At 48.9% G+C, this 27,391-nt stretch overlaps 1 protein-coding gene and 1 long non-coding RNA gene across 27 annotated transcripts in view; one reads left to right on the forward strand and one right to left on the reverse strand.

Annotated features, from left to right (window-relative positions):
* The window catches only part of Tle3 (TLE family member 3, transcriptional corepressor), a 45,659-nt gene extending 36,280 nt beyond the window's left edge, over positions 1-9,379 (forward strand). For 4 of the 23 annotated variants that reach the window (XM_087563937.1, XM_087563938.1, XM_087563942.1 and 1 more), the window contains exons 12-21: positions 14-166; positions 527-668; positions 1,107-1,306; positions 2,418-2,494; positions 3,375-3,624; positions 3,987-4,234; positions 5,028-5,175; positions 5,718-5,868; positions 6,537-6,613; positions 7,520-9,379. In XM_087563937.1, the coding sequence (XP_087420063.1) occupies positions 14-166; positions 527-668; positions 1,107-1,306; positions 2,418-2,494; positions 3,375-3,624; positions 3,987-4,234; positions 5,028-5,175; positions 5,718-5,868; positions 6,537-6,613; positions 7,520-7,627 (1,554 nt within the window). In that variant the 3' untranslated portion in view covers positions 7,628-9,379. 23 annotated transcript variants of the gene reach the window in all.
* On the reverse strand, positions 8,147-26,745 carry LOC102551666 (uncharacterized). Of its 4 annotated transcripts, none has more exons than XR_015627302.1 (10): positions 26,595-26,745; positions 25,542-25,765; positions 25,274-25,430; positions 24,208-24,391; positions 23,944-24,088; positions 23,225-23,316; positions 22,677-22,808; positions 22,328-22,471; positions 9,407-9,918; positions 8,147-9,304 (listed from the first exon to the last, which is right to left on the reverse strand). It is a non-coding gene; the product is annotated as an uncharacterized LOC102551666 (long non-coding RNA). The 4 variants fall into 4 exon arrangements; XR_015627301.1 differs by having other exon boundaries at positions 22,677-22,931; positions 26,595-26,740; XR_015627303.1 differs by lacking the exon at positions 22,677-22,808 and having other exon boundaries at positions 26,595-26,740.
* Between the last annotated feature and the right edge of the window lie 646 nt (positions 26,746-27,391).

Raw genomic sequence — 27,391 nt, forward strand, 5'->3', positions numbered from 1 at the left:
CTTGTCCTTTCAGGACCCAGCGACACCCCGGGTGAGCCCAGCACACTCCCCTCCTGAAAATGGGCTGGACAAAGCCCGAGGTCTGAAGAAAGACGCCCCCACCAGCCCAGCCTCTGTGGCTTCCTCCAGCAGCACGCCTTCCTCCAAGACCAAAGACCTTGGTCATGTATGTGGGGTCTGCCCTGGCACCTTACCAAGGTGGGGGAGGGGAGACACAGGCGTACAGAGGCTAGAGCTCCAGTAGCGCTGCTTGCAGGATGGGAGTTGGTGTGGAAAGAACATGGCTATTGGGATTGGCTATGTTTGAATCATTAACCCACACTGGCCGAGCCTCTCACTAGTAATGTTTCAGAGCATTGGTTTCTTCATCTTTAAATTAGAACCTTCACCGCAGTCCCTGCCAACTAGGGACTTCTGTTCAACTCATGCTTGGCTTCATGTGGGACCAGGGCTAGGCATTTTGCCCAGCTCTTGGGAGAAAGGAATCCTCATGGCGTCTCTTGGTCTCTGTGTCTTCCCTTCTCAGAATGACAAATCTTCCACACCTGGGCTCAAGTCCAACACACCAACGCCAAGGAACGATGCCCCAACTCCAGGCACCAGCACCACCCCGGGGCTCCGGTCAATGCCGGGCAAACCTCCAGGCATGGACCCGATAGGTATAATGGGTAGGCACCACAGGGCCCGGGTCAATCTGATGGGCGAGGGGAGGATGGTCCCTTGCCAGGTGGAACCAAACATGGCGAGCAACATAGTGTGTCCAGGCTGGGGCTTCCGGGGTCTGCCTGGTGGTCTTGTCTTTCTTTGACATTGGTATATCAGAGTCTTTGAGGCCGCTGCTGGGCCAAGTGTGGGGAAGGAGCATCTGACAGGTTGTTAGCCTAGACCTGTGTCCACTTCTGTTAATGGTCCTCTTCTCTGGGCCTTGTGCTGCCCTCTGAAAAGAAATGACCCCAACCTCGGGTTCTGAAGTCAGGAGTCCAGTTGGGTAGATGCTTCAGAACATAGAGGGTTGTGGCCTCAGCTTTGTGTATCAGAAGGGTGAGCCCACTCTCACGGATGCCTCCTCCCCACTGACCCCCACCTCCTTGTTCACATCCTCACAGCCTCGGCCCTGCGCACACCCATCTCCCTCACCAGCTCCTATGCAGCACCCTTTGCCATGATGAGCCACCACGAGATGAATGGCTCCCTCACCAGCCCAAGCGCCTATGCTGGCCTACACAACATCCCATCCCAGATGAGCGCCGCCGCAGCAGCTGCAGCCGCCGCCTATGGCCGATCGCCAATGGTGAGCTTTGGAGCTGTACGTAGACCTTTTGGCTCCTTTTGGTGGGGGACAGGGTGGGGGAAGGGACTGGGTAGGAATGATAGCTGGCAGGGTCAGTGCAGTGCATATCCCTGCGTGCTGAAGGGACCCTTGGGTGTTGACTGAAGGTTTCTGTTACCATGGTGATGAAACACCATGACCAAAAGCAACTTGGGAGAGGAAAAGGTTTATTTCGCTCACAGTTCCATAGAACAGTTCATCCCCAAAAGCAGTAAGGGCAGGAATTCAAGCAGGGCAGGAACCTGGGGACAGGAGCCGATGCAGAGGCCATGAAGGAATGCTGCTTCCTGCATTGCTCTCATGGCTTTGCTCAGCCTGCTTTCTTACAGAACCCAGGACCATCTATCTGCCCAGGGATGATGTCGCCCATGATGGGCTGAGCCCTCCCCTATCCATCACTAATTAAGAAAATGCCCTAGAGCTGGATCTTCTGCAGACATTTTCTCAGTTGAGATTCGCTCGTTTCTGTGACAAGTTGACATAAAAGTATCCAGGACAGCTGTGGGCATGTATGTGACAGCAGCTCTGGGGGGGAGCACCTGTTTAGAGAGAGTTTACTTGTGGGGCATCAGACCTGCCTGTCAGTCTCAGATGACTGAATAAGGTAAGGTAACGCTTGGACTTCCCTCTCTCATCTGAGACCTGCGGATAATGCCCCGAAAGGGGATGAGAGTCCCAGTAAGAACTTAGTGACATCTGGCCAGGGAGCAGGGTTTCGGGCGGTGGTCTTGGTGGTGACAATTACTGTGAACAGACAGGATTAGGGCTGGCAGAGAGGACTTGCTTTTCAGGACAGTTTTCCTCTACCTGGAGTGGCCATACTCCACAGGCTTACAGCACACTCAGGAAGGAGAGAGATGGGGCAGGGCCTACTCTGCCGGCAGAGCCAAGGTTTGTTACTGGTTGAGGTGGCGTTTGCTGTTCCCTTCCTGGCCTCTGCCTTCTCTGACACATGCTCTGCTCAGCAGTGCTGTCACTTGGTTCTGGAGAAGTCACAGGGTGCAGCAGGCTTAGATGGTGGTGGCCATGGGGAACAGGGTGAGGCTCGCGATGGCAGACTGACTTAGAGCTACTCCTTTCCTTACAGGTTGGTTTTGACCCTCATCCCCCGATGCGGGCCACAGGCCTGCCCTCCAGTCTTGCCTCCATTCCTGGAGGGAAACCGTAAGCACTTGGCTATTCTTTTTTGCATGCTTCATGGGGTAGACAGGCAAAACACCCCCATCCATCCCCTGAGCACAGGGTCTTGCTGGATACAATGCCCTCTAGGAAGGTGTCTGTCCCTCCAGAGACACATAGGCGTGGTCATCACACCAGGAAGCCCCTCCACCAGGGGAACTTAGAGACTCTGAGGCCCAAGTTGATGGCTGTGGCAGGGTCAGAATGCTTGTAAGCAGAGTACAGGGAGCGGCGTGGGCCCTGGGGACTCCTTCGGGTTCTACCCGCTGTAAAGGTTCCAGCCCCTACCCTGCCTCCAGTTCCCCTGCTCTGTTATGGAACACAGTGTTACCCTGCTTTTTGCCTACATGGGTTATTGGGAAACTAAAGGTTGAACCGTGTGTACCACATAGAAACCTGCCCTTATTGGAATAGACCTCATGCCACCATGGCCACAGAGAAGGGCACTCACAGTAACGTGGGCAAACCAAGCTAAGTCCCTGTGGCTCAGATACCCTCGTTGTTTTTGCCTTTAGAAGGACAGGAAGGTGCTCCATCCCTAGTATCACTGACCAGAGGCAGGTTGAGGCATTTAGTTGGGTCCTTTCCCAGGCGGGCACGTCTGGCGACTTCACAGTCTCAAGGGGAGCACTCCCTAACATCCAGGTAGTGCCTAAGCTGATTTGGAGCAAGGACGTATGGTTGAAATAAGTGGTTCCAAGCCGATGGAGCCATCCCAGTACCAAGGGGCTCCTGGACTTGAGGGATTTGCGGGAGAGGGGCTTGGAGTCAGGGCAGTAAGTCACAGTGTGTATGCATTGACTTGGAGGGGCCTGTGGGACACGTTAGGGATGGACGGCAGGAGTGACCCACCTCCTCCTTGCAGGGCGTACTCCTTCCATGTGAGTGCCGACGGGCAGATGCAACCTGTGCCCTTCCCCCATGATGCGCTAGCAGGCCCCGGCATTCCCAGGCATGCCCGGCAGATCAACACACTCAGCCATGGGGAGGTGGTATGTGCCGTGACCATCAGCAACCCCACGAGGCACGTCTACACAGGCGGCAAGGGCTGTGTGAAGATATGGGACATCAGCCAGCCGGGCAGCAAGAGTCCCATCTCCCAGCTGGACTGCCTGGTGAGAAGCAAGGGCCACGGGCTTCTTCTGTAGCTTGTAGGAGGCAGAGGAAGAGGACAGACACAGGTGGGGAGTGGGGGGTGGGGCAGAGACACTGGGCCCGTGGCCAGGCTCAGCTCTGCACAGCTTTAGGTAAGCGAACTAACCTCTCTGGCCCTAGTTGGGGCATCTGCAAATAGAGATGACTCTTAGGGTCAAGGTTCTAGAGAAAGGCATGAGAAATTGAATAGGCGTAGAGTTGAGGGTGGAGTAGTCTGGCAGGAGCTGGAACACTTTATTAGGATGATAAATTACCGAATGTGGCTTTTTTGGTCCACGGCAAAGCAAGAGGGTAGCACTTAACTCTGTTCTTCTCCTTTCAGAACAGGGACAACTACATCCGCTCATGCAAGCTTCTCCCTGATGGGCGCACGCTCATTGTGGGTGGTGAGGCCAGCACACTCACCATCTGGGACCTGGCCTCGCCCACGCCCCGCATCAAGGCTGAGCTGACGTCCTCGGCTCCAGCCTGTTACGCCCTGGCCATCAGTCCTGATGCCAAAGTCTGTTTCTCCTGCTGCAGTGATGGGAACATTGCAGTTTGGGATCTGCACAACCAGACCCTGGTCAGGTGAGGTTGGCAAGGGAGAAGCTATGGTGTTTATGCTCACCCAGCCCATGATGTTGGTCCTTTCGGAGAAGTGCAGGCTGGTCAGGTGCAGAGGCAAAGGGCAGCTCATGGAGGACCCCTTAAGCCTAGGATCTTGGGGGAAGGCAGAGCTTTGAACAGTTCTGGGGAAGCAGTTTGAGGAGTGAAGATAGCAGAGGGTGGGGAAATGCAGCATTGCTTCATGGTGAGATGTGAGTGGAGCAGAGTGGCTGGGCTTTGTGTGTCCTGCCTCTGAGAGGTCCTGTGCAGCTTGATTGGGTTCTGCGTGGCCTGAGTGGTGTGGTGTCTTCCTCTGAGTCACACCGCTTATGCGATGGTGGACAGCAGTGCATGCCCAGAGTCTCTCCCCAGTGTTTACCCTTGGGCATGTTTTGGGCCATAGCCTCATAGACTAAGTTAGGGACAATACAGACTGGGTTGAGGAGTGTGTCTTAACAGCAGGTCCTAAACATGATAGAAAATCCTTTAGTGTCTTCCTCCCCATTACCTTCCTGAGAGCAAAGTGGGATCCCGCCTAGACACATATGGAATCAGAGGTCTGTTCTCAGGGAAACTGTCCTTGGTAGCTCCCTTGAATGGAGTAGGAGGGGCCTGGTCTGGCTCTGCTTCCTGTTAGTGTAAGGTTTGAGGCATGTAATCTAGCCTTTTGGACCTCCAGTTTCCCTCTGGCTTGGCTGCAGAGCTGGCCCAGTCCTTGGGATGATTGTCAGGGATTCCCTAGGGCTCACCCCTCTTCCTTGCTTGGCCTTCACAGGCAGTTCCAGGGCCACACGGATGGGGCCAGCTGTATAGACATCTCTCATGATGGCACTAAACTGTGGACCGGGGGCCTGGACAACACTGTGCGCTCCTGGGACCTGCGTGAAGGGCGGCAGCTACAGCAACACGACTTCACCTCCCAGGTGTGTGGCCCAAACACTGCGCTTGCTTCTCTCTCGGACAGAGTGACCACACGGGGTCATGGTTGACTGCCAAGGGACCAGCCTGAGCCATCTGGGCGGGTAGTGGTGTAGAGTAGGCATGGCCTCAGAGATGGACACTCAGCTCATCCAAAGCCCATAGCTTATTGCTCCCTCCCAGCTCTGGTGTGGGCACCGGACTCAGGCCTCCTGCAAACCTCGCCCCTGGGCCTTGATATTTCTTGTTTGTTAGATTTGCTTCACTATTTTAACAGTACCTTAACGTGGAGTATAGTCATTGCCAATTTCTTAAGGAGTGAGCTGAGCACAGTGTCTGGGAATTGCAGCCCTTCCTGCTCTACCCTCCAGAGCCAGCTTCCTCAATGGGATACAGATGACATCTCTGGGGTAGCATGGAGGGGCAGCAGACTGCTGGTTATTGGATTTGGTTTGTAAGTGGAGAGGGTGGAGTGAGGAGCTAACCCTGCTTAGGGGGCTGCTCCAGTCCTGTGGGCAGAGGGGCACTGAACTGTCTGTCCTTGCAGATCTTCTCCCTGGGTTACTGCCCCACTGGGGAGTGGCTCGCCGTGGGCATGGAGAGCAGCAACGTAGAGGTTCTGCACCACACCAAGCCGGACAAGTACCAACTGCATCTGCACGAGAGCTGCGTGCTGTCCCTCAAGTTTGCCTACTGTGGTAAGCCCTGAGAGCCAGCCAGCATGGGGAGCCCAGTCCAGTAGAAGGTGTGGGAAGAGGGGACCTACAGTCTTAAGTCCTCTGCTCCTTTAATGTCCTGGAGCCGAAAAGTACCTTTCTTGTCCCCATCCTTGTCTCTTGGATATAGATGTCACTCTCAGGACAGTAGGCCAAAGGCTCTAGGCCAAAGGCTCTCCTTGTTGACCTGGATCTTCTCTGAAGGTTATGGCCACAGGTTTCTATTCGGACACATGGTGCAAACTCTTAGCCTCAGAGAAACTGGCTTGGAAGAGCCCGTGGCTTTGGGGGATGTTTGGAGCCACAGTTAAGAGCCCCCTGGGAGGAAAGTCCTCTCTGACTATTGGGTTTTGGCTGCTTCTGGTGCTCTCTCCACCTTCCACTCACAGACTGGGAAGGACTAGCTGACTTTAGTGGCCTTGCCAGGGATCTTTTCAGAGACGTGCTCAACACAGTTAACTGAATTTTGTTTCCTGGGCAAGGTGTCCTTTATGTGCTGTGCTTGTAACTGCTCTTCAGGAGTGGGGAACAGCAAGCATTAACCCTGGTTAAGCATGTCTGGTGTGGAAACACCATGAGGGGCAGACACAGCTGGGCTGGCTCCTGCTGCACAGGCCACAGTCTGAGGGCTTCTTTGCTTCGACTTTCAGGCAAGTGGTTTGTGAGCACTGGGAAAGACAACCTTCTCAATGCCTGGAGGACGCCTTACGGAGCCAGCATCTTCCAGGTACACTCCTGATCTTCCTCCTAAGTCAGTATGTGCCCACAGCGATGGGGCTGAGGGGTAGCAGGAGGCAGTTCAGGAGGACTCTGGAGCTAGGAGCAGATCTGCTACCCCCATACCCCACCTAGCCCTTACTAGATGGAGGACCCCAGAGGGAAGGGTGTGGGGACTAGAGAAAGACACATTCTCTGTTGCTTTTGTGATCTCTGAGGGTAAGAGCATTTAAGAAGGGACTCACTTATGTGGCAATGTGGTGAGTAAAACAGTGAGCTTGGCTGGCTCTGGGCAGCTGGACCATGGAGTAGCCATTTCATCCAGTGAAACCCATTCGGGTTAGGATGCCAACCCGAGCCATCAGTGTGACAAGGTGCTAAACTGGACACGCAGTTTTACAGATTTAAAGATCTAGAGGCCCTCCATCTCACGGACACACACAACCCTCCACAGTGCAACTCACAATCACTTTTTTTTTCCTTACAATCACTCTTGCTCTAACACACACACACACACACACACAGACACACACAAGCCCGTTTCAGCTTCTTGCTTCAATGTCTGGTCCCATGTGCCCCACGTGTCCCTTGGAACTGTCTCTTGCTGCTGCTGCAGCTCTGAGATGCTCCTTTCCATCAGTAGACTTAGCAGAGATGCTTATGCTAAGTGTCCTTTTTCCCCCCTTAAACCTGGGGAAGATCAGATGACAGCCAGCTCAGGAGCTGTTCCACATGAAGAAGCGGGTGGGAGGGACTCCAAGCCCTAGAGGAAGTGGCCTCTTTCTACCAGTACCTGCTCCAACCTGAGCTACAGAGTAGGTGATTTCGTTCAGGGCCCCTGGAGTGCCAGGGAGTGACTTCCTGTTTTCTCCCCACACTAAATGTCTTCCTGCTTCTCCTTGTCTTCCCCCTCCAGTCTAAAGAATCCTCGTCCGTCTTGAGCTGTGATATTTCAGCGGATGACAAATATATTGTAACGGGCTCTGGTGACAAGAAGGCCACAGTTTACGAGGTCATCTACTGAACAAGGACTCTAAGAGGCCTGTCAAACTCTGGGAGACACCCACGCGGCCCTGACAGGGAGATGCTGGCCAGGCCCCGAGGATGGCAGAAGAGTGAGGGACAGCATTGTGGGGCTGCCCTCCGGAAGGTGGAGAGGACGCACGCCCCTTTGTGGATTGCTGTGTCTGACAGACTTGAAGGACTTTCTCCTCTCCCCCTCACCAGTGCTGGCAGATGCTTCAATTAGATTTCTCTGGAGGCTTCTGCTTTCGTTTCCCACACAGACACCCTCATGAGTCTCTGTCTCTTCCTCCCCTGTCTGATCTGTCCCCTCCCTACTCCGGGTTGGGGGCATGCTGGAGTAGACATTGTTGTTTCTGGGGAGGGGCGCCTCGTTCTGATTGTGCAGTGCACAAGGTTTGTGAACAATGTAAATAAGAGACTGTGGTTGCTGACTGGCCAGTGAGGGAGGAGGCCCCTTCCCACCAGTGCTCGCCGTGTATTTTGCCTGCTGTATTTGTAACCCACTCGCGGTGGTGGCTTTTCTTTCTTTCTTTTCTTAAGATTTTTTTTAAACAGATGTTCTGTGGGGAAAGTAGGCAGAGATAGAGAGTCGGGGAGTGGAATGAGAAGCTTCCTGGGGATGGGCAAACCAGCCTGGCCCACTGGGACTGAAGTATATCTCCACACGGGTTTTAGCACCATCTTCAGATGGAATGATAGGCAGATGGACAGACAAGCTGATGGACAGACAGTACTGGGATGGGCCAGCTTGGGCTATTATCCACAGGAACAGCGAGGATTTCCTGTGGGTTTCTCTGCTCCATCTTCTCTTGCCTTGCCCTCACACCTCCTGACCTCCATCTCTTTCTGCCCCCCTCCCCCCGCTCGCCTCTCCCACTGGACCCCATCTTTCTCTTTGGTGCACACTCAATCATTGTGATGAGGAATGGAAGTTCAAGGGAACTCCCTCTCTGACTCTCCTCCGCCAGCCTAGAAAGGATTCCATATGGGGGTGGGAGGGAGACAAGCGACTCAGCTCAGGGAGCTACCAGAGAAAAACAGCAACTGGTGTGGGTGCTTTTTTTTTTAATTTGAATAAAAATAATTAGAAGTGATATCCTTTGATAAGATGCCGTCTCCCCTTTCCTGCTCTCAGCCCTTTCTGCTCCCTGAAGCCGGGGATATGGTGACCCCCAGGGTCGTAAGTCTAAGAAGATGGGCGGGGGAGCGGGCTGGGGGCTGGGGCAGACGGAATGTCATCTGCAGATATCACCCCTAGGGTACCAATGTTTGTGGTATTAGGTTTGCTTTGTTTTGTTTTGGTCTTTTGTTGTTTTATTAAAGAAAAGCTAAAGACCGTGTGAGCCCTGCTGGTGGGCTTTCCATGGATGTAGCATATGGAAGAGAGTTTTTATATTGCATTTTTATGGATTATTTTATAATGTGGGACTCAGTCTGGGAAGAAAGATGAGGGTGTCTAAAACCTGCCCATCTCCAGTGCTCCAACTGAGCGGCTGCCCCGAACAGGATGTATGTTGGGACATGGAAAGACCGTGGCACCCCGCACCTTCCTGAGAGGCATGTCGACATGCCTGTCTGGAGTCTGTCCATCTGTCTCTGGGTTTCAGATGATCACTGGCCACCACTTGTTAAGGCTCTAGCCAGAAGGGAGGGTTAGGGTGGAAGAGAGTTATTCCTGAAGAAAAAAGAAAAATTGAAACATCATTGTAATGAAGCTTTTTATATTTTTAAAAGTTACTATTTAAAAAGGTTGGTTTGATTGTTGTGTTTTAATTACCTTTTTCCTTCCAGTGTCTCAGTCATGCCTGGGAAGGTGGGGGTCTATGGTTGGTTCAGTTTCAGTCTGGAAACTGGGAAGCATCTCATCACGCAGCCCCTATACCCACTCGAAGCTGTGCCTCCCTGCCACCCCATCAAAAGTCTGTACAGGGCTTTCTATAATCCAGGGCCCACCTACACCACTGCCTGGTCTACGCCTCAGGCAGGAGTGAACTGGGAACCCGTGGATGAGATGAGTCTCACGGGGCAGAGGCCAGGGAGCAGCACCATGCTCATACATGGCTGTCCACGGAAGCTAATTGGGCAAAGGCTAAGAAATTTCAAGTGAATATCATGTAATGAGCATAAGTAGGCGTCATGATCTTCGGGACCCCGGAAGTCGGCATTTTTTTGTAAGCTTCATTGATGTAGATGTGACAGAAAATGTTCAGTCTCTGGATCACAAAAAGTGTGCTTTTAAATGTTGAGCAAGGCAGTCAGGGCAAGGCCAGGTGAATGATCCCAAGAAGGCTGGAAAAGCAGAAGAGACTGAAAATTAATTCCCTGGCCTTCATATAATTCCCCATCACTGAAATAAGCCTCTCAGAGGACCCAAGATTTTAATGGTTCTCAACTTGTTACTGTGTCAAGGTCACTGTCAGTCACACCGACTGCATGCTGTTGCTTCGTGCAAGGAGTGTGTCTCTAAACAAGGGAGGGTCTCAGAATGAGGCAATCTATGCCTAGATGGATCTCCTGTCCAACTGGATCATTTTTGCTTGATTAGACTGGCTGCAAGGAGGAACCCAACCTCAGGCTTTAGGCTCTCACAGCTCCATCCTGACTAGGATCCCCTCTAGACCACCCTTTTCTCCACCCAGGATATAGTGAGCCAATGGCAGCTTTGAGCTGGTTGGAATGGGTACTTGTGGGTGGGGGAGGGGACAGAAGCCCCACTTAGTGAAAGGTGTCTTTCAAGGACAGAAGGCACTATTCATTCCATTAGTTCCTCACAGCTCAAATACCTGGCTCTGTCTGGTCAAGGCTCCAGAGAGAAGGCAGACTCGGTCCCTGCCTGGTAGTCCTGCAGGAGCCATAGTTCTTTGCCACCCACCAGCCTCGCATAAGTTCATGGAGCCTGTCCCACTTGAGTGCGCACCAGGTTCCTCAGGTCTTTCCCACTCGCCAGTGGCCTTCCTCACCCTTTGCTTGGGAAACCAGTGTGCTCATGGTTTCCTGAATGTTCCTTCTAATGCACATGACGTAAATCATGTGTCACCTTCAACCTCTGTCTCTGGAGGGTGGCAAGAGGCCTTGATACCAGTTTCCTAGGTTCTTAAAGGAGTCACTCCCTATTATTTGCTTGGATGGGAGGTGGAGGTGGGGAACCAAGAACAACAAAGACCTGGCTCTGGGTATTCAGCCTTTGCAGCATTTCCTACACCTTGTTGCCTATGGGTCTCTGCAGCTAAGTCTAGCTGCCCAGTTCAGACCTCAAATGAGCAGCATCCAGCAGGTCAGACTAGCTTTTCAAGTTCAGAGCTCTGGTAGTGCTAAAAAAGAAGGCCTTGGAGCCCTTCCTCTATTGTTCAAAGCAAGACCTCTTTTTAGAAGGGAAGACAGCCTGAGTCTTTATCCTCATCAGGGTATGTGCAAGTGCCTGGGTCTTCTGTGTTGGTATCTGACTAGACCACTCCTCCCAGCCTCTCAGCACAGCCCCTCCCCCCAGCCATTTTTGCTCCTCAGATACTCCCATCTCCAGATGATTGTTTACAAGGGTTCAAAGTATGAGTGTTCAGAGACCTGGATGTCAGGGCTAAGGGGTCGCTTCACAAGGTTGTTAGGTGTTACAAAATAGCCACCGACCCAAAATGATGGGAATATAGAATAGGGGATTGGGAGAAGTTTTTCTTTTGGTACCAACAATATAAAATATTCTATACCAAACAAAGCCCAGGAAGAGGTTCAGATATGGCGGGGATATGCCTTTAATCACATACTTAGAATAGAGTGGCAAGTGGATCTCTGAGTTCAAGGCCAGCCTGGTCTACTGAGTGAGCATAGTCTATACTCATGAAGCATTTAAAAACTATTACATCAGCTGACATAGTGTCTCATTCCTGGAATCCCAGTACCTAGGAGGCCGAAGCAAGATGATGGCTGTCAATTTGAAGCTAGCCTGGGCTATCTAGTAGGTCAGCCTGGACTACAAAGTAAGACCTTGCCTCACTCTCTTACCCCACTGTGTCCCCAGCCACCAACTCTGAAAAATTACAAAATGACCTTTGGTGTGTGAAGGGTTATCTATATTGAGACCTTTGATTTTTAAAAAAAAAAACAAAAACACCCAAGCCCAACCTATCGCCGGTCATCCTCTCAGGAAGGTTGGAGGACCAACAGCTTGTTTGGAAAACTAATGTAGGGAGTAAGGCTACCTGGGCCTTCTCTGTTGCCACTGATGGAAAGATTCCTTATGGAGGGCAGATGGCACAGAGCAGTCATGGAGCTATTCTAGAATTCACTGGTTCATCTTGTTCATCCATCCATCAACCACCCATCCATTACCTAACCCACATCCATTTACTCTTCACCCATCTATCTAGCACCAATTTGTCCCATCTACCCACCTATCCACCTATCTATCCATCTATCCATCCATCCACCCATCTACCCATCCCATCCATCCATCCATCCATCCATCCATCCATCTACCCATCCACCCATCCATCTACCCATCCATCCATCCACCCATCTACCCATCCATCCATCCATCTACCCATCCATCCATCCATCCATCCATCCACCCATCCATCCATCCATCTATCCATCCATCCATCCATCCTCCATCCATCCATCCATCCATCTACCCATCCATCCATCCATCCATCCATCCATCCATCCATCCATCCATCCAATGGGTGCTTATGTGATAGAATCTTACATGTTGCCAGGCCTGATTCTAGTTGCTAAGAGGTAAGGATCAGTAAGACAATCCTTTCATGGAGCTCTCAGTCTTTGAGAGAGACAGTGACAGAAACCATGCTCTGAAATGTCATGGTAAGAGGCTTTAGCCTGGGCAAGAGACTCAGAGAAAAAGGACTCCCAGGAGGAACAAGAGCTGAGCATACCTGAAGGACGTAGGTGACATGACAAAGGGAGGTGGGGAGGAACGTTCCAGAGAGAAGGAACAGCGTATTTTAAGGTACCCAACCCAATATAGTTCTTATGCCACCTTCCTTCTGGCCCCAGCCCAGCTTCTCAAGCTCCAGTTCTTGGTGCCTCTTCCCTGTCACTGTTCCCCAGTTTAGAAGTCACACTAAGGGTGTAGGATGAGCAGACTGGTGGAGACTCCTGGACCAAGAAGCTCCCACCTTAGCCAAAGGATGCAGGTGACTAGGAAAATATGGAGTAGGGGTACAGCTCAGGAGCAGAAGGGTCAACACCCATGCTGGACTCTAGACATCTGGGCTCCCCATGTGACTGCCATGAAAAGATGCCGAGCTGGACATTGCCAGGCCCTAATTTGGATAGCATACCTATTCCTAGCCACTGCCCTCATGGTTGCCATTCCCCTGCTTTCTTTAACGTAACACTCAGGAATCCACCATTCCTGCTGCCTGATCCTGACTCTAGACAGTGAACTCCGAGAACAAGGACTTTGTCTTGTATCTACACACACATCCTAGCACTTAGGAAGTGTTAGTTGATTTAATTAGTGTGTGAGCAAGGCAATGCTAATATTCCATAGTGTCTAATGTGGTTTGGTCAGAGCTTCACAAGTAGCTCTTTTGCGTGTCTTTGACTCTTCCACAAGATCCTTGCTTATATCTCACTAAACCCATTAATGAAGAAACTTTAGGAATATGTCCCCTTTGTCCATCATTATATAGATGTAGAGTTTCTATGACACGGATGTTGATTGTGTAGTTGGCTGGCTGGACACATGGACAGACAGACAGATGGATAAATGTACGGGCAGGTGGATGGATGTGCTGATGGGTGTGAGGATGGAAAGATATATAAGCCAGTAGACAGATGATACGTGGAAGGAGAATGGATGGATGTGTGAACGGAGGATGGGTAGCTATGGATGGGTGTATGGACAGAAAGATGAGTAAGTATGGATGAATGTGTGGATAGAGGGATGGGTAGTATGAATAGATGTATAGATGGGTACATGGTTGGCTAGATCATAAATGGATGGACAAATTGATGAGGAATTTGGATACATGGATATATAGTAGATTGCCTCATGGCAGCATGCTCAGAGTCTCATAACTGATCCCTTGGTGGGAAGAGATGAGAAATTTTGGGGTGACAAGTAAGGGAAGGAAGCCCAGAGAAGTCCCTTTGGTGAGCTCAGACTCCAATGTTAGACCCTCCACTCTGCGCTCTCCCTGGCTCAGTGTCTCCTGTGACGACAGTAAGAGAGGAAGACCCACTGAATGTGATACCATCCCAAAGGCTGTAGTCCCAGGTGGAATAAAAGAGGGAAAAGGAAAAGGCCACACAGCATAGGCCGTCTCTGATTCCCAGCAGAGCACTCTCTATTCTCTCTACCATAGCATTCTCATCCACAGCCCAGGAATGGCAGCTGGCACTTCTCAAAACTGAGAATTCTAAGACAGTGAGCCCAAATAAACCTTTCCTCGGCTAGGTTGGCTCAGGCATTATGTCACAGTTATGGAAGGGCTGGCACACTCTTCCAGGATATACAGTGTTTCCCTATACGGTTCTCTGTCGTAAGTCTATTGACTATGTTCTTGGAGTTGAAAACAGCAACACTCAAATGTTGCTCCAATTCCCACCACAGCACTGAAAATGGAAAGGATTTGCGTACGCTGGACCAGCCGCTGAGGAGATGACTCACGGGGATAAAGTGCTTTCATAACAAGCACGAGTACATGAGTTTGAATCCCCAGCTGTGCTGCACAGTTTTATGTCAACTTGACATGAGCTAAAGTCATCTGAGAGGAGGGAACATCAATTAAGAAAATGCCTCCATAAGATTGAGTCGTAGGCATTTTCTTCTGCCCATAAAGCATTTTCTAAGGGACCAATGAGGGAGGGCACAGACCATTGTGGGTGGTGCCCTCCCTAGGCTGGTGGTCCTGATTCTATAAGGAAGCAAGCTGAGCAGACCAAGAGGAGCAAGCCAGTAAGCAACCTTCCAGTCTCCTCAGCAGCTTCCAAGTTCTGGTTCTCCCTCTGAGTTCCTGACCTGACTTCGATGATGAATCAAATAAGCGCAATACATCCTTTCCTCCCCAACTTGCTTTTTCTTTGTTACAGTGTTTTATCACAAAGATAGACACCCTTACTAATTCAGCAGCACACGTGTAAAAAGTTTGACATGGGGAGGGTGAGCATCTGACCCCTACCCTCAGGATCTGAGATAGGTAGATCCTGGGAGGCTTGCTGGCTAACCAGTCTAACATGAGCTTCAGGTTCAAAGAGAGGCCATGCCTCAAAGAGTGAGGTAGAGAAGCAGTTAAGAAAGATACCCAGATGCTAATCTCTCTTTTCTACATGTGCCACGAGGGGCCTCACCCCCATATATACATGGAACATACATGTAAAAAGGGGAAATTAAATGTTGGACTAAATGTATTTTACTAGCATATCAGATACAAAGACAGCCCTTAAATAAATAAAAACTCAGAAAGCAGAAGGAGCCATCCCCAAGCTTAGACTAGCACACCCAAAATGACATAAGGCAATTGACAACCATTTTGTCATGACCTAATCATGAGAAATGGAGGTTTTTACAAGCCTTAAGAGGAACTGGTAGACCACATGGAGAAGAGTGGACAAGGATAAAAAGGGTTTGAATGACAGACATAATTGATTAAGGGTTATGACACAGCACAACCAACCTTTGGAAAACACACAAGGTTTGGAAAACACCAGATGACTCAGGCTTACCAATGAAATGAAGCAGATAAAGGAGCTTACAAAAGTCAACACCAATTCATGACTTTAAACTTTAATATCTAGAGTTATAGATGGTTGGCAGCCATCATGGGGGCGGTGGGTGTCGGAATCAAACCCTGGTCCTCTGAAAGAGCAGACAATGCCCTTAACAGCTGAGCCATCTCTGCCAGTTCCATGACTTTTCTGAACGTATCAAAGCAGAAAGCACGGTGTGTGGCTATACTAAGCCTACAGCCAAGTATTGAAGTATGATAAAGTTTTAGAAGTATTATTTTAGCAAGAATAAAACCAAGAATATTCTTTTTATGATTTAAAATTTTTATTAGCATATACCCATCGTGCAAAGTAATGGGTTTCATTGTCAGTTGTCTATGCTTTTATGATATTTACCCCTCAAATTAACCAACAGAATAAGGCAAAATGAAGCGATAAACACAGATACAATGAGTGAAATGAAACAAGGCTGTAATTATTTGCAGACGCCTTGTCTGCATAGAGAGAGAATATACAACAATTAAAGCAAATAAGAGAGTCAAGTGACAGGATCCAAGATCAATATTCATTAATCAGTAGCACTCGTATTCATAAGCAGAAACCAATGGGAAACCCAATATAAAGAAAAATGCACTTAAAACAACAATAAAAGCAACCCATGGATTTATCTGCATATTTATGGAGGAAAAAACCCACATCATCCTATCAAAGATTTTAAAAATACTACAGATCACAAGCTAAACTGGTGGGTGATTTTAAAACATTCAGTTTCATTTGAAAGGATGCCTTTCTGAGTGGCCTCTAAGTGCAGTATTATGTAAACCTTGAGCATGTTGTTCTCTGTGTAACCTGACACTAGCATGTTTATGAAGAGTAAGGAGCCAATATATCACACATGACTTTGAAGACAAACAGGGAATGGACAGAAGATTGCCAGATAATAAGACATGATAAAGTAATGGGAAAGTGTGTCACTGGTACGGTGTAAGCAGACCAACAGAACACACTCTTACGAAATCCATAAATGGAGCCTACGTAGGTGAAAGTGAATCCAAAACACAGATGGCAGTGGCTTCAGTGGAGAAAAGCATTATTTGGCAAATATTTCTTGGAGAGTGGTTACCTTTCCCCATACCCACAGTGCAAAGGTCAAACCTAGGACTTTGCATGTAGTTAGGCCACCACGCTGCCTTGCCAGCCAATAAGCCACATTTAGACTGCCAAAATGGCTACCTCACAGAACACACAAACTTTAATCCAAGGGCCTGGGGGCGGTGGTTAACAGCTTTTTTAGCTTTAGATAGAATATCTGATAATGTGTTAGCCAGCCTTTGCATATGTGTGACAAACAAGCAAACCAAACCCACCAGCAACAAGAAAACAAAAACAAATAAACAACAACAAACCCTAACAACTTCAGGAGGAAGATTTCTCTTCACTCACAGTTTCAGGAGAGTCAGCTGAAGCTCTTGGATCTGCTGACACTGGCCTGAAGAGAAACAAAGCATGTAGGCAGCAGGAACCTGTGGCAGAGGCTACTTGCCTCATAAGGGACAGGAGGCAGTTGCTTGCGTAACAAGAAGGGGGAAGGGTAAGTGACCTACTTCTTCGGTTAGGAGCCAGCTCCCACAGTTCCTCCACCTCTCCACAGTCTATTCAGAGCTTGAGTTCATCAGTAAATTAAACCATTCATGAAGGCCAAGCTGGCAGCCACTTTCCATGGCTGGAAGCCAAGACCCCATGTATGACTCTGTGGTCTTGTAATCACCTCATAACCCTGAGGAGAGAAAGGACCATTGAACAGAACCTAGGAAACAAAGCTACCACAAAGCTATAATGAGAGATAGATTAGATAGATGGATGGATAGGTGGATAGATAGGTAGGTAGGTAGATAGATAGATAGATAGATAGATAGATAGATAGATAGATAGATAGATAGATAAATTGATGGATAAATTTGATGCTAAAACTCAAAGTGCCTTTACAACAAGAAATGCCCTACAAGAAATAAGAAAACAATAATAAAATATAGGAATGCAATACTTACCGTCAGCAAAACAAGACCATCTAGATTGTATAATAAATTCAGATTTTTCCGAATCAGTACATGAATGCAAAAAGCTAGAGGAGTAGGTAGAAGACTGGTGGGGACCCAAGGGGAAGGGAGCCGGATAGACTGGTAAAGGTTCAGACAGTCTTCATCTTGCTAGTTCTGAGGGAAATGCAAACAACTAATCACAGAGAGAACAGTCTACTCCCATCGGATTGGCAAGCATGTGGGTTTGACAGAAAACTTCCAGAAGGATGGGCTACATCGGTCTTGTCAAATATTCTGGGAGAGTGTATACTGGTTCAGACACTCTGCAGAGCAAAGTGGCAATCTGCAAGTGGGAGAAGCGTCACCTCTCAAAGACCTGGCAACTCCATGCCTAAGAATGGACTCTGGAGGAACTCTTTTGCAAGTCTACAAAGAAATGTGGGAGGGACCTGGGCTGCCTCCTCATTTGGACAAAAATAACTCAAACATTCTGATCTTAGCGAGGAAAGAATTTGTTTAAACCTATGCTAGTTCTAATATGATAAGGTCATTTACAGGTATTAAAATGTATGAGCAAGAACTTTATATATTAACCAGGGTAGGTTTCAGAAACACAATGCTGTTTGAAAAGAGCGAGTCTCGGAGACATCCCTCTGTTTATGTAAGCCACAAAACCACGTAAAATAACTGTTTGAGCACAGACATTAAGTGGACATTTAAATAGGTGATAAATAGTTAAATGATAGATGATAAGAAGAAGATGCACGGGGCTGGGGATTTAGCTCAGTGGTAGAGCGCTTACCTAGGAAGCGCAAGGCCCTGGGTTCGGTCCCCAGCTCCAAAAAAAAAGAACCAAAAAAAAAAAAAAAAAAAAGAAGAAGAAGATGCACAATAGATTATAGATAGATACAGATGATGTAGACACAGACATATAATGACCTGAGTTGAGAGGATGCCCCAGCATAAAAGAAGAGGGAAAGAAAAGAAACGAGATTAGGCGGTTCACACCCATCTATCATATTTTTAAAATGTAAGTCTGGAATTGTGGCTCAGTGGTAGAGTACTTATCTAGAATTTCACATATGAGGCCTTGAGTTTGAGTTTGATCCCTAACACTGGAGAGAGAGAGAGGGAGAGGGAGAGGAGGAGAGGGAGGGGAAGGGGAGAGAGGGAGAGCTTAAGAAAACATTAAAATGTAATTTAGAAATTCGTGGGCTGGAGAGATGGCTCAGGGGTTAAGAGCACTGACTGCTCTTCCTAAAGGTCCTGAGTTCAATTCCCAGCAACCACATGGTGGCTCACAGTCATTTGTAATGGGATCCGATGCCCTCTCACATAAAATAAATAAAATCTTTAAAACAAAAAAAAGAAATTCGTGTCATTGATCTGGTATGGTTTCCTTTTCCTATACTTAAATACTCTACAGTTAAACATTTAAGAGAAAGGGAGAGCCGGGAAGATCAAAACTCCATGAGGAGTTGCCTCTACGATGGCAGGGTCTCTGATGGCATGGCACCCCAGGGACAAAGAGCAAAGCTCCTGTAGCTCCCTGGGCCACCTGGGCCACACTTGATCTCTCCAGTCTCCAGCCCTGCAGCTTACCATCTACCAACACATTCTGAGAGCCTGTGTGAGCCGTCCCTGGCTGTCTCGTTATGCTAATGATTTTATTAGCAGGCCGGAGCAGCTGTCTCATGCAGAAACGATGTGGTTAAGGCTTGTTTAGCTTTTTTTATTGTGAACAACAAGCATCGAAAGTTGGGGGGTTGCGAAAGCTTCAGAGACTTGTGGTATTTCTAGCAGAAGTGGGTCACTGGGGACAGGCTTTGATATCCAGTGATATGTGACATCACCTCCGGTTCCTGTCTGAGCACTTCCTTTCTCACCTATTATAAAGACGTGAAGACTAGCTACCCAACTTTCCCACTTCCTAGCCACAAGTCACTCTTGCCCGCTGACACACCCACCACCACCATGATGGCCTGAAACTTTGTACCAGAACGATGTCCTCCAGCTTCTGTCAGGCACTCATCACAGAGATGAGACCAGTGATGGTTACAATAATAAAATCCATTTATAGCTCTCACACAGGCCTCATAATTCCCAATATTTCTTTATGTGATTCACAATCCAAATATAGGCTGTATCTTTTAAGATCTTTCCCTCTTTCACCAAACTATTTATCTTTAGAGTTTCACACAGTTTGAATTCTTCTGACTGCTAATCTGCAGTTGCACTCTTAGGTTCAGGCAGGGTTTGGGGAGTCCTTTGGGAGCACTTGGGTATGTCTCTCTGTACGTTGACCCTCACTGATGATTATTATGTAAATTCATTAGATAGATAGTATAACTGGAATCCTACACTCTGGTCTGATCTATCCTAACTTACTAAGTCCAGCTTACCACCCCAGAAATCCAAAAGTAATAGTGGATTAATCTGCAGTGACATCTGGGTTTGCATCACACACTTTAGCTCGTGTTCCTAGTGTCTGACAAAATAACTCCTACAGCAAAACAGTAGGGGGTGGTGGTGGGGTAGAGACAGAGACAGAGAGACAGAGAGACAGAGAAACCCATAACGATCCACAGGAGACTTTTGCATCTAGTGCAAACTCTGAGACTGTGCTCACATAATTCACCGTCTTCTCCTTGGCTGGACCAGCATTCTCCTGGGGCTTTTCTCACAGAACAGACTTAGAACTCCATGTTATACAAAGCCCAAGAGAGATTTCCAAACACCCTGGCTCCTTAAGTTAACTTGTATCACTGGCCGACATTTGGTACAGCTGTTCCGGCATATCTTCAAATGTCCTTGTCAAAAACAAATGGCTTGGTTCCAGAATCTCAGAGTTTAAACAAACAAAAGAAAAAAAACAAAGCAGAACAATAACAAAAACACTACAAAGTTCAGAGGCCCAGTGTACACTGCAGGAAACGATCGGGGGATCTTACTGTGGGCCCACATACTTATTTCTTGACTTCAGGAGAGGTGATAGAAAATCCCCAAGCTGAGATTAGGAAAGGTCCCCAAAATAAAATGAATCCCAGCAATTGTATGGGACCATTCAGTCTCCCCTCTTCATCACAGGCTGAGCCATTGCGATTGGCTTATGCCCCAAAGGCATTGTTTCTTCTAGCTGGATCATCGAGGTTTGTCCCTGCAATTTTAGGTCAGAAGCTCCAGTTCTGAGAGCCACAATAGCCTGGAATGCCATCCCAAATGTGCCAATCAAAGAAAAGAAAAGAATCTTTGATGGGTGGGATCCCATTAGGAAAAACAGACAGAGCTGGAGTAAACCCACACCGTCTTCAAGGGGCTGAAGGGGACGCTGAGATTTTACAGGAAAGGAAAATAGTGGGGGGTATTGGGGAGCTAGGGGTGGGGTTTGCGTAGCTGAAGGCAAAGGTGACTAGCCAGGCCAGTGATGTGACTGAGCGGTCATTGCGGTCATTCTGCGAGGGAAGCCATCTAGTTCCCTTGAGATGATTGCTCCTGCTCTGAGAGGCACCCTTAGTTTCCAATATGGGTAATTTTGCCACCTTTGGGAGTGATCTCATCAGGGGCCATGTGCCCTGCCATACTTGTTTGAGAGATATTGATCTATCTGGTCATTTTGGAAACGCAGGGTAATTGCAGAAGAGAGGGTCTTGGGAGGAGGAAAGCAGGTAAGGAGGCAAAAGAGAGCTGGTGGGAGGAAGAATGGAGTTAGGGAGGCCAGGAACCGAGTGTGCATGTGTAGGAGCTTCTATGAGTAAAAGGAAACACATCTCCCTTCAGCCATTTTGCAGCCGTGGAGTGGTTTGCGAGGAAGGCACATCATAAATGCTTGTACATTCCAGTTTTTTTAAATAGTAAGTTAATACCTTAGTGACAAAAGCAACGTAAGGACACAGAAGGGCAGCAATGGGGAGGCCAATGAGATGCTAGTAATACTAGAATCCTCAGAAGTTGGCCATTTGTTCTGGGGAGAGGGCTCAGTGGGTCAAACTTGCTCAATGTGGATCCTCAGAACTGGAATCAAGCCATGGGTCCTAGGGCAGCAGTGCTTGTTTATAATCCCCAGTGCTCCCAGTGATGTGGGAGGTGGAGGAAGGCCAGCTAGCCTAGTATACGAAACAATGAACAAGACCCCCTATTTTAAACAAGGTGGGCAGTGAGGGCCAATACTGACCTCCGCGTGTACACCCGTGACACATGGACTTGCGGCCACATTCACAAATGAGCACAAAGATGTCTATAAAAATTGATCTCTGAAGATTTTCCTTTGAAAATATCATTGTGGCAATATGGATTTAAATCACTTGGTGTGTTTCAGTCAAGAGGCACTATGCTTACCACTTATCAGATTGTCCCCACTGAAACCTAAGAGCTCACAAGGACTTCCCAGCATCACTGCTGGCCACTGAAGGGCCTGCTTTAAATATGGAGGCAGCCCTTCCCCACAAAGCTGAGTCCTTTCAATGAGAAGTAGAATTAGACACCATACCCTGCATGCCAGGGGTGCTGGATGCTAATAGGATAACCACTATTTGGAGGCCTTTCTGGAAGAGGGGGTGGTGGATTTTGTGCATGCATGTGTCTGTGTCTGTTTGCTTATGCATGTGTGTTTGTGTGTGATATGTATATGAGTGTGTGTATGTATGTGGTTTTGTGGGCATGTGTATGCATATGTGTGTTTATGTACACATGTGAGTTTGTGTGTGTTCATTTGTTTTGTGTGCATATGTGCATGAGTGTGTGTGTGTGTGTGTGTGTGTGTGTGTGTGTGTGCATACTTAAGCTTATATATTAATTTCCAAGGACTGCTACTATCTGACACTCAGAGAATTACAGGATCTTATTGGTCTCGATGACGCGTCCTGACTCTCCAAAGCAGATTGAAGTGTGGATGGTTCAACCCTGAGGGAAGGTGAAGGTCAAATCTGTCCTCTGCTGTATCCCTTTGCCCCTTGCCTCACTTCTCTGATACTCACCTGTGACTTTCTGAAGGACCTAGCTCTGGATTTGGTCACTGCTGTGTATGTGTGGCATCCAGCTGAGTGTCTGCCATGACGGATGCCTGGTCAGCAGTTACTGAAGGCCTGGAACACCAGGCTTTCAACGAACAGTTTCCTTTCCTTAAACAGAGAAGTAGAAAGAATAGAATCTGAAAACCAGCTCAGAACCTGAAGCCAAGCCTCTCCCCCTACCCAGTCATGCATTCATTCAATAACAGGCAAAGCAGACCTGCACTGGAGGCTAGGGGCACAGGAGCAGGACCACACCCTTCCAAAAGGCCTCTGCTGATGGGGAAAGCACAGCTCACCAATTACAAAGCATTACCATTAGTATGTAGTGGGCTTGAACAGTGTGCTGTAGGGCTCCTCAGGAGGGGCAGTGGGTAGATTTTAGAAGGAGCAGAAGGGGATGTATTCATGAAGTCTTCGCAGAGGAGATGATTTTTGAACTGGTTGGCTGAGAGAAGAACCAATTTAGGTGCACTGGTCTCTGAGCTGAGTGGTTTCTTCCTTAGATGGAGAACCCCCAGGAACTACTCTTTAGAGAACTCCTAGTATCCTCTAAAATGGGCAGAGCCCCCTGGAGTCAAACATTTGAGAGTCACAGGGATCAGTCAATTGTCCCTTAGCGATATGTTCTCTAGTCCAGTCCCCACCTTCTGACAATGGCCTGCTTATCTTTAAATTGCTTTTGAAAGCAAATGTCTATCTAAAGAGTAATTTGGTAAGGTGACTCTAGATGAAAGCCCAGCCTCTCAGGAGCTAGCAATGAACAATTTGCCAGAGTTAGCCCTGTCTGCAGCTCTTCCAGCTCCTTCTGCATGAATGGAGGTGAGGCAGTGTCTTAGAGGAGCGTTGGGCCTCAATACTCACACCCCAGCTTGCTCCAGGACCACTGTTCCTGATGGCTAATCATCAACGTGGAAGGTTCTAGAATCATCCAGGTGACAGGCCTTTGGGCGTGCCTGAAAGGTGTTATTTAGATAGAATTAACTGAGGTAGGAAGACCCATCTTAACTATGGGTAATACCATTCTATGTCAGACCAGGCAAAAAGGAGAAAGCCAGAACACCAGCCTTCAGCTCTGTCTGCTTCCTGACTAGCTCCAAATGCCTTAAACTCTATGATATCCTCAAACCCACCATGATGGATGGTACCTTACCTCCTTCCTTGCATTGCCTTTGCCTGGGTATTTTACCACAGCAATAGGGAAGAAGCTATTGTGCCTGCTGCGTGGGCTGGTGGCAATCAGGGCCTTGTGACCTTACGGGTGGATGGAATCCTGATCTGCTCTGATCTCTTTGTTGCAGATGAAGAACTGAGGACCAGGGAGCCCAGATAATGAACTAGAAGTTGCTTGGAAGCAGACACTGTCAAATCTTGGTGTCCCCGGTACCCAGTGCAATTGCAGAACCGAGGAACCAGTTGCTCAAGCTGGGCACCCAGAGCCAGGTGCCTGGATTTTGCATGGCAGCCCTCCCCACCCTCCCCAGCTCCACCACCCCGTTCAGCTTCCTCTTTCAGTTCTTGTTGGGGAATTCCAGGAACTGTGCCCTCCAGGGGAACAATGTTCTCCTCTCTGAGCCTCGTACTTTTTACCGTGCCTCCAGGTTTCTCAGTCTCTAGGTGCTCTGATCAGCCAAGTACCGGGGACAGAAGGCCATAGCTTCCCTCGCTCCACTCCTCAAGGGCTTCCATAGGTCACAGCCTGGGCCATCATCTGCCCCATCCACCTGCCTGGAAGCCAGAGGTGGAAGACACCATGGGGTTGGATGGGCATAGGAGTGGATGCATGAATAAAATGGGGGAGGGTAGCCAGCTCAGCATCTTCTGTCCTCCCACACTGTGGGCAGCACCTGTCTGCTCTCTCTTCTCTTGCTTCAGAATCTTTGCAGCCATGACATTTCCTAAGATCTACTTCACTTAGTCTTCAGAAGTTAACAGGACCCAGCCAGAAGCCAGTTGTGATACAAGCCCACAATGTCAGCATTCAGGGGGTGGAGGCAGAAGGATCAGGAGTTCAAGGTCATCCTGGGATACCTATGAGTACAAGGCAAACTTGAGTTACGTGAGAACCCATCTTTAAAATAACCCAAACAACAACAAAGAAAAAACATAGTAGTACCTAACACCTGCCTCCAAGCTGGGGTGAAGACAGCTAGTGGTCCTGTCCCCAGGTGGCCCTAATATTCCCTGACTGGGGTTCCCAGGACATTAGCACAAGGGCACAGGACCCCTCATAGAAAGCATCTACTGAGTTGGGAGTCAGGATAGCTTCATGGAGGAGGTGAGGTCTGAGCTGGACTTTGAAGGACAAATGGATGAAGAAAGAGACCCCCCTGGGGGGGCAAACTTTGGTTTGCATAGCTGAAGCATGTGCAAAGCCGGCCCCACGGACAACAAGGAGAGGGGCTCACTGAGAACCTGTGAGAAGTCAGGCATGTCCTCAGGGAGTCGAGGGCATGCTTGTCTGGGGTAAGATTTGAGGTTAGTTAGCCACCAGGGTGAGGAAGGGACAAGGAGTCCAGCAGTGGACAGCTGGCAGGGAGAATCAACCATGGTGAGTGTGGCTTAGGCCATGTGAGAATCATGAGCTTGAAAGAGTGACCTATAGCAACCAGGGCATGGGGCAAAGCTCTGTGGATACAGCGCTTGCTTAGCAAGCGCAGAAGCCCCGGTTTGGAGTCCCAGCATCCCACAGAACTAGGTGCTGTGACATCTGCCTATACTTCTCTTGGGAGGTGGAGGCAGGAGAATCATATATTTAAGGCCAGCCTGGGCTGCTTAACAAGGGAACAACAAGGGCTGCATGAGACCCTGTCTCTAAATAAATAAATGTAAACAAACAAACAAACAAACAAACACAAAGAAGTATTCTGAAACAAGCCAGGGATGAAGAGCCTCATCCCCCCCCCCCCTTACCTGCTATGTCACACCATCATTGGTGCCATGGAGCTCAGAGAAGGCCCTCCATGACAGGGACCAGTCCATCTGCTGGGCCAGTGCACAGGAGTCCTGTTGTCCAAAAACTCAGAGCTGCAAGTCCCATGTTCTTGGTGTCCTGGGTCACACTGTCATCCTGCATTAAGAAAGGCAGTTCTGTTCTTCACCTCTCTCAGCCTCATGGCACCTTTGCCTCCATTTCCCCTCCCAGTCCCTCCTGGTAGCCATGACCTGAGTCTCCTCATACCTGGGACAACTGCCATATGTTCTTGTCTCTCCATGGTGCTGTCTGGGCTTGGCAATACCTCACAGACTCCTCTGCTATCATCAAGGACTTATCCCAGGGTGAATGGACCCCTCAGTCTACCATCTCCATGAAAACAAGAGGGGGTGAGGGGGAGGGTCTAAGCGATGACTCTGTCCCAGATGACTGTCTTAATTGATTTTTCCTCTCTGCCTCAGTTTCCTTTTCTAGAACAAAGAGGGGAAACCAGATCTCAGAAAGCCAACCTTTACCACAGTGGACGAGAAGCCCTGAGCAGTCTTAGCCCCTGCCCTACTGCAACCCCATTCTGCATGTCGAATGTCAGAGCCAGCTGTGTGGAGGGGCCCAGGACCCCACTTGCCCTACACCCACAAGCACCCCGCTTAAGTCCTAGCCCAGCCCCAAGGCAGCTCATCTCAGCACTCTATGCCACCGTGAGCACAGCGGCTGCTCTTGCCCCTCAGGCGGCCACACTGAGCAGATGGCAGGGGAAGCAGCGGGCTGTCAGCTGCTGTTATCTCTTGCTGATGACACGGAGTGTAAATTTTGTTGGCAACACTCCCTCCTGCCTCTGCATGCCACCAGCTTTAATCACTGTAATTGAGTTATAATGAATGATTGTGCGTTCACATTGTCTGAGCCGGGCACAGCCGGAACAAGCCAGTGAGCTGGGCGGTCCAGGCAGGGATCTGCACTACTCAGAGAGGGGGCATTGCCTCCCTCCAGGCCTCGGGCTTGAGTCTCCAGCTTTGCCCGCCCTCCGTTCTCTTCCCCAGTATGGAGGAGGCTATCTCCACAGTGGGTGCCCGCCTTGGGCTACACTGTATTATCAATTTGAAAATGACAATGAATTCAGACTCTGGGGGATTTGGAAGACAGAGATAAACAAGAAAAAGAATGTCAGTGACAGAGGCCACTATGTCCCAGACATGGGGTTATAGTCACTCTGCTGTCCTCTTCATTTTGGTATTCTTTCAGAGTTCATGGCAGAAAAAAAAAAAAAAAATCTCTAGCCAAGGCTATCCTTGAACTCACTATGTAGCCAGGGATGACTCTAACATCTCTGCTCCTCTACCTCCCAAGTGCCAAGATCATAGGCATGTTTGTTGGATTTATGCTATGCTGGGGGCATGCTAGGCGAGTGCTCTCAACTGAGCTACAGAGTCAGCCTTCAGAAGTCTGTTCTGTTCTGTTCTGTTCTGTTCTGTTCTGTTCTGTTCTGTTCTGTTCTGTTCTGTTCTGTTCTGTTCCATTCTGTTCCATTCTGTTCCGTTCTGTTCTGTTCTGTTTGGTTTGGTTTGGTTTGGTTTGGTTGTTTGTGAGACAAGATTTCTCTATGTAGCCCTGGCTATCCTGGAACCTGTGCTATAGACCAGGAGATCTGCCTGCCTTTGCCTCTCAAGTACTGGGACTAAAGACATGTGCATGACCATGACTGCCCAGATTTTCAGATTAAAAAAAAAAAACATATGAGAGGAGTTATAGTTGCTGCTCCCCCACTGTAGTGAAGTCTGAGTGAGTCCTCATCACAAGACCTATTGCAACAACTCTGCTGGGGGAGGGGCACTCTCCAGAGCTGTCAGCCTAGGCTCAGAGGCTGTGTGTCCCGCCCCCTCCTACTTCACATGGCTAGAAGGCTGGCCGCCCAGCTGCAACCTCTTGCTGAGCCTGCTTAGGGTAGGGCACTCAGCATGCAAATGACAAATGACTCTGCTTCGGGGACATTAAGCATTTCTCCCTTCGTACTTTCTCCAGGACCCCTCTACTCAACAGGCACAACACACACACACACACACACACACACACACACACACACACACACACACACACAC

Source organism: Rattus norvegicus, chromosome 8 (assembly GCF_021556685.1).
Source record: "Rattus norvegicus strain SHRSP/BbbUtx chromosome 8, alternate assembly SHRSP_T2T, whole genome shotgun sequence".
In the NCBI taxonomy this organism is placed as follows: Eukaryota; Metazoa; Chordata; class Mammalia; order Rodentia; family Muridae; genus Rattus; species Rattus norvegicus.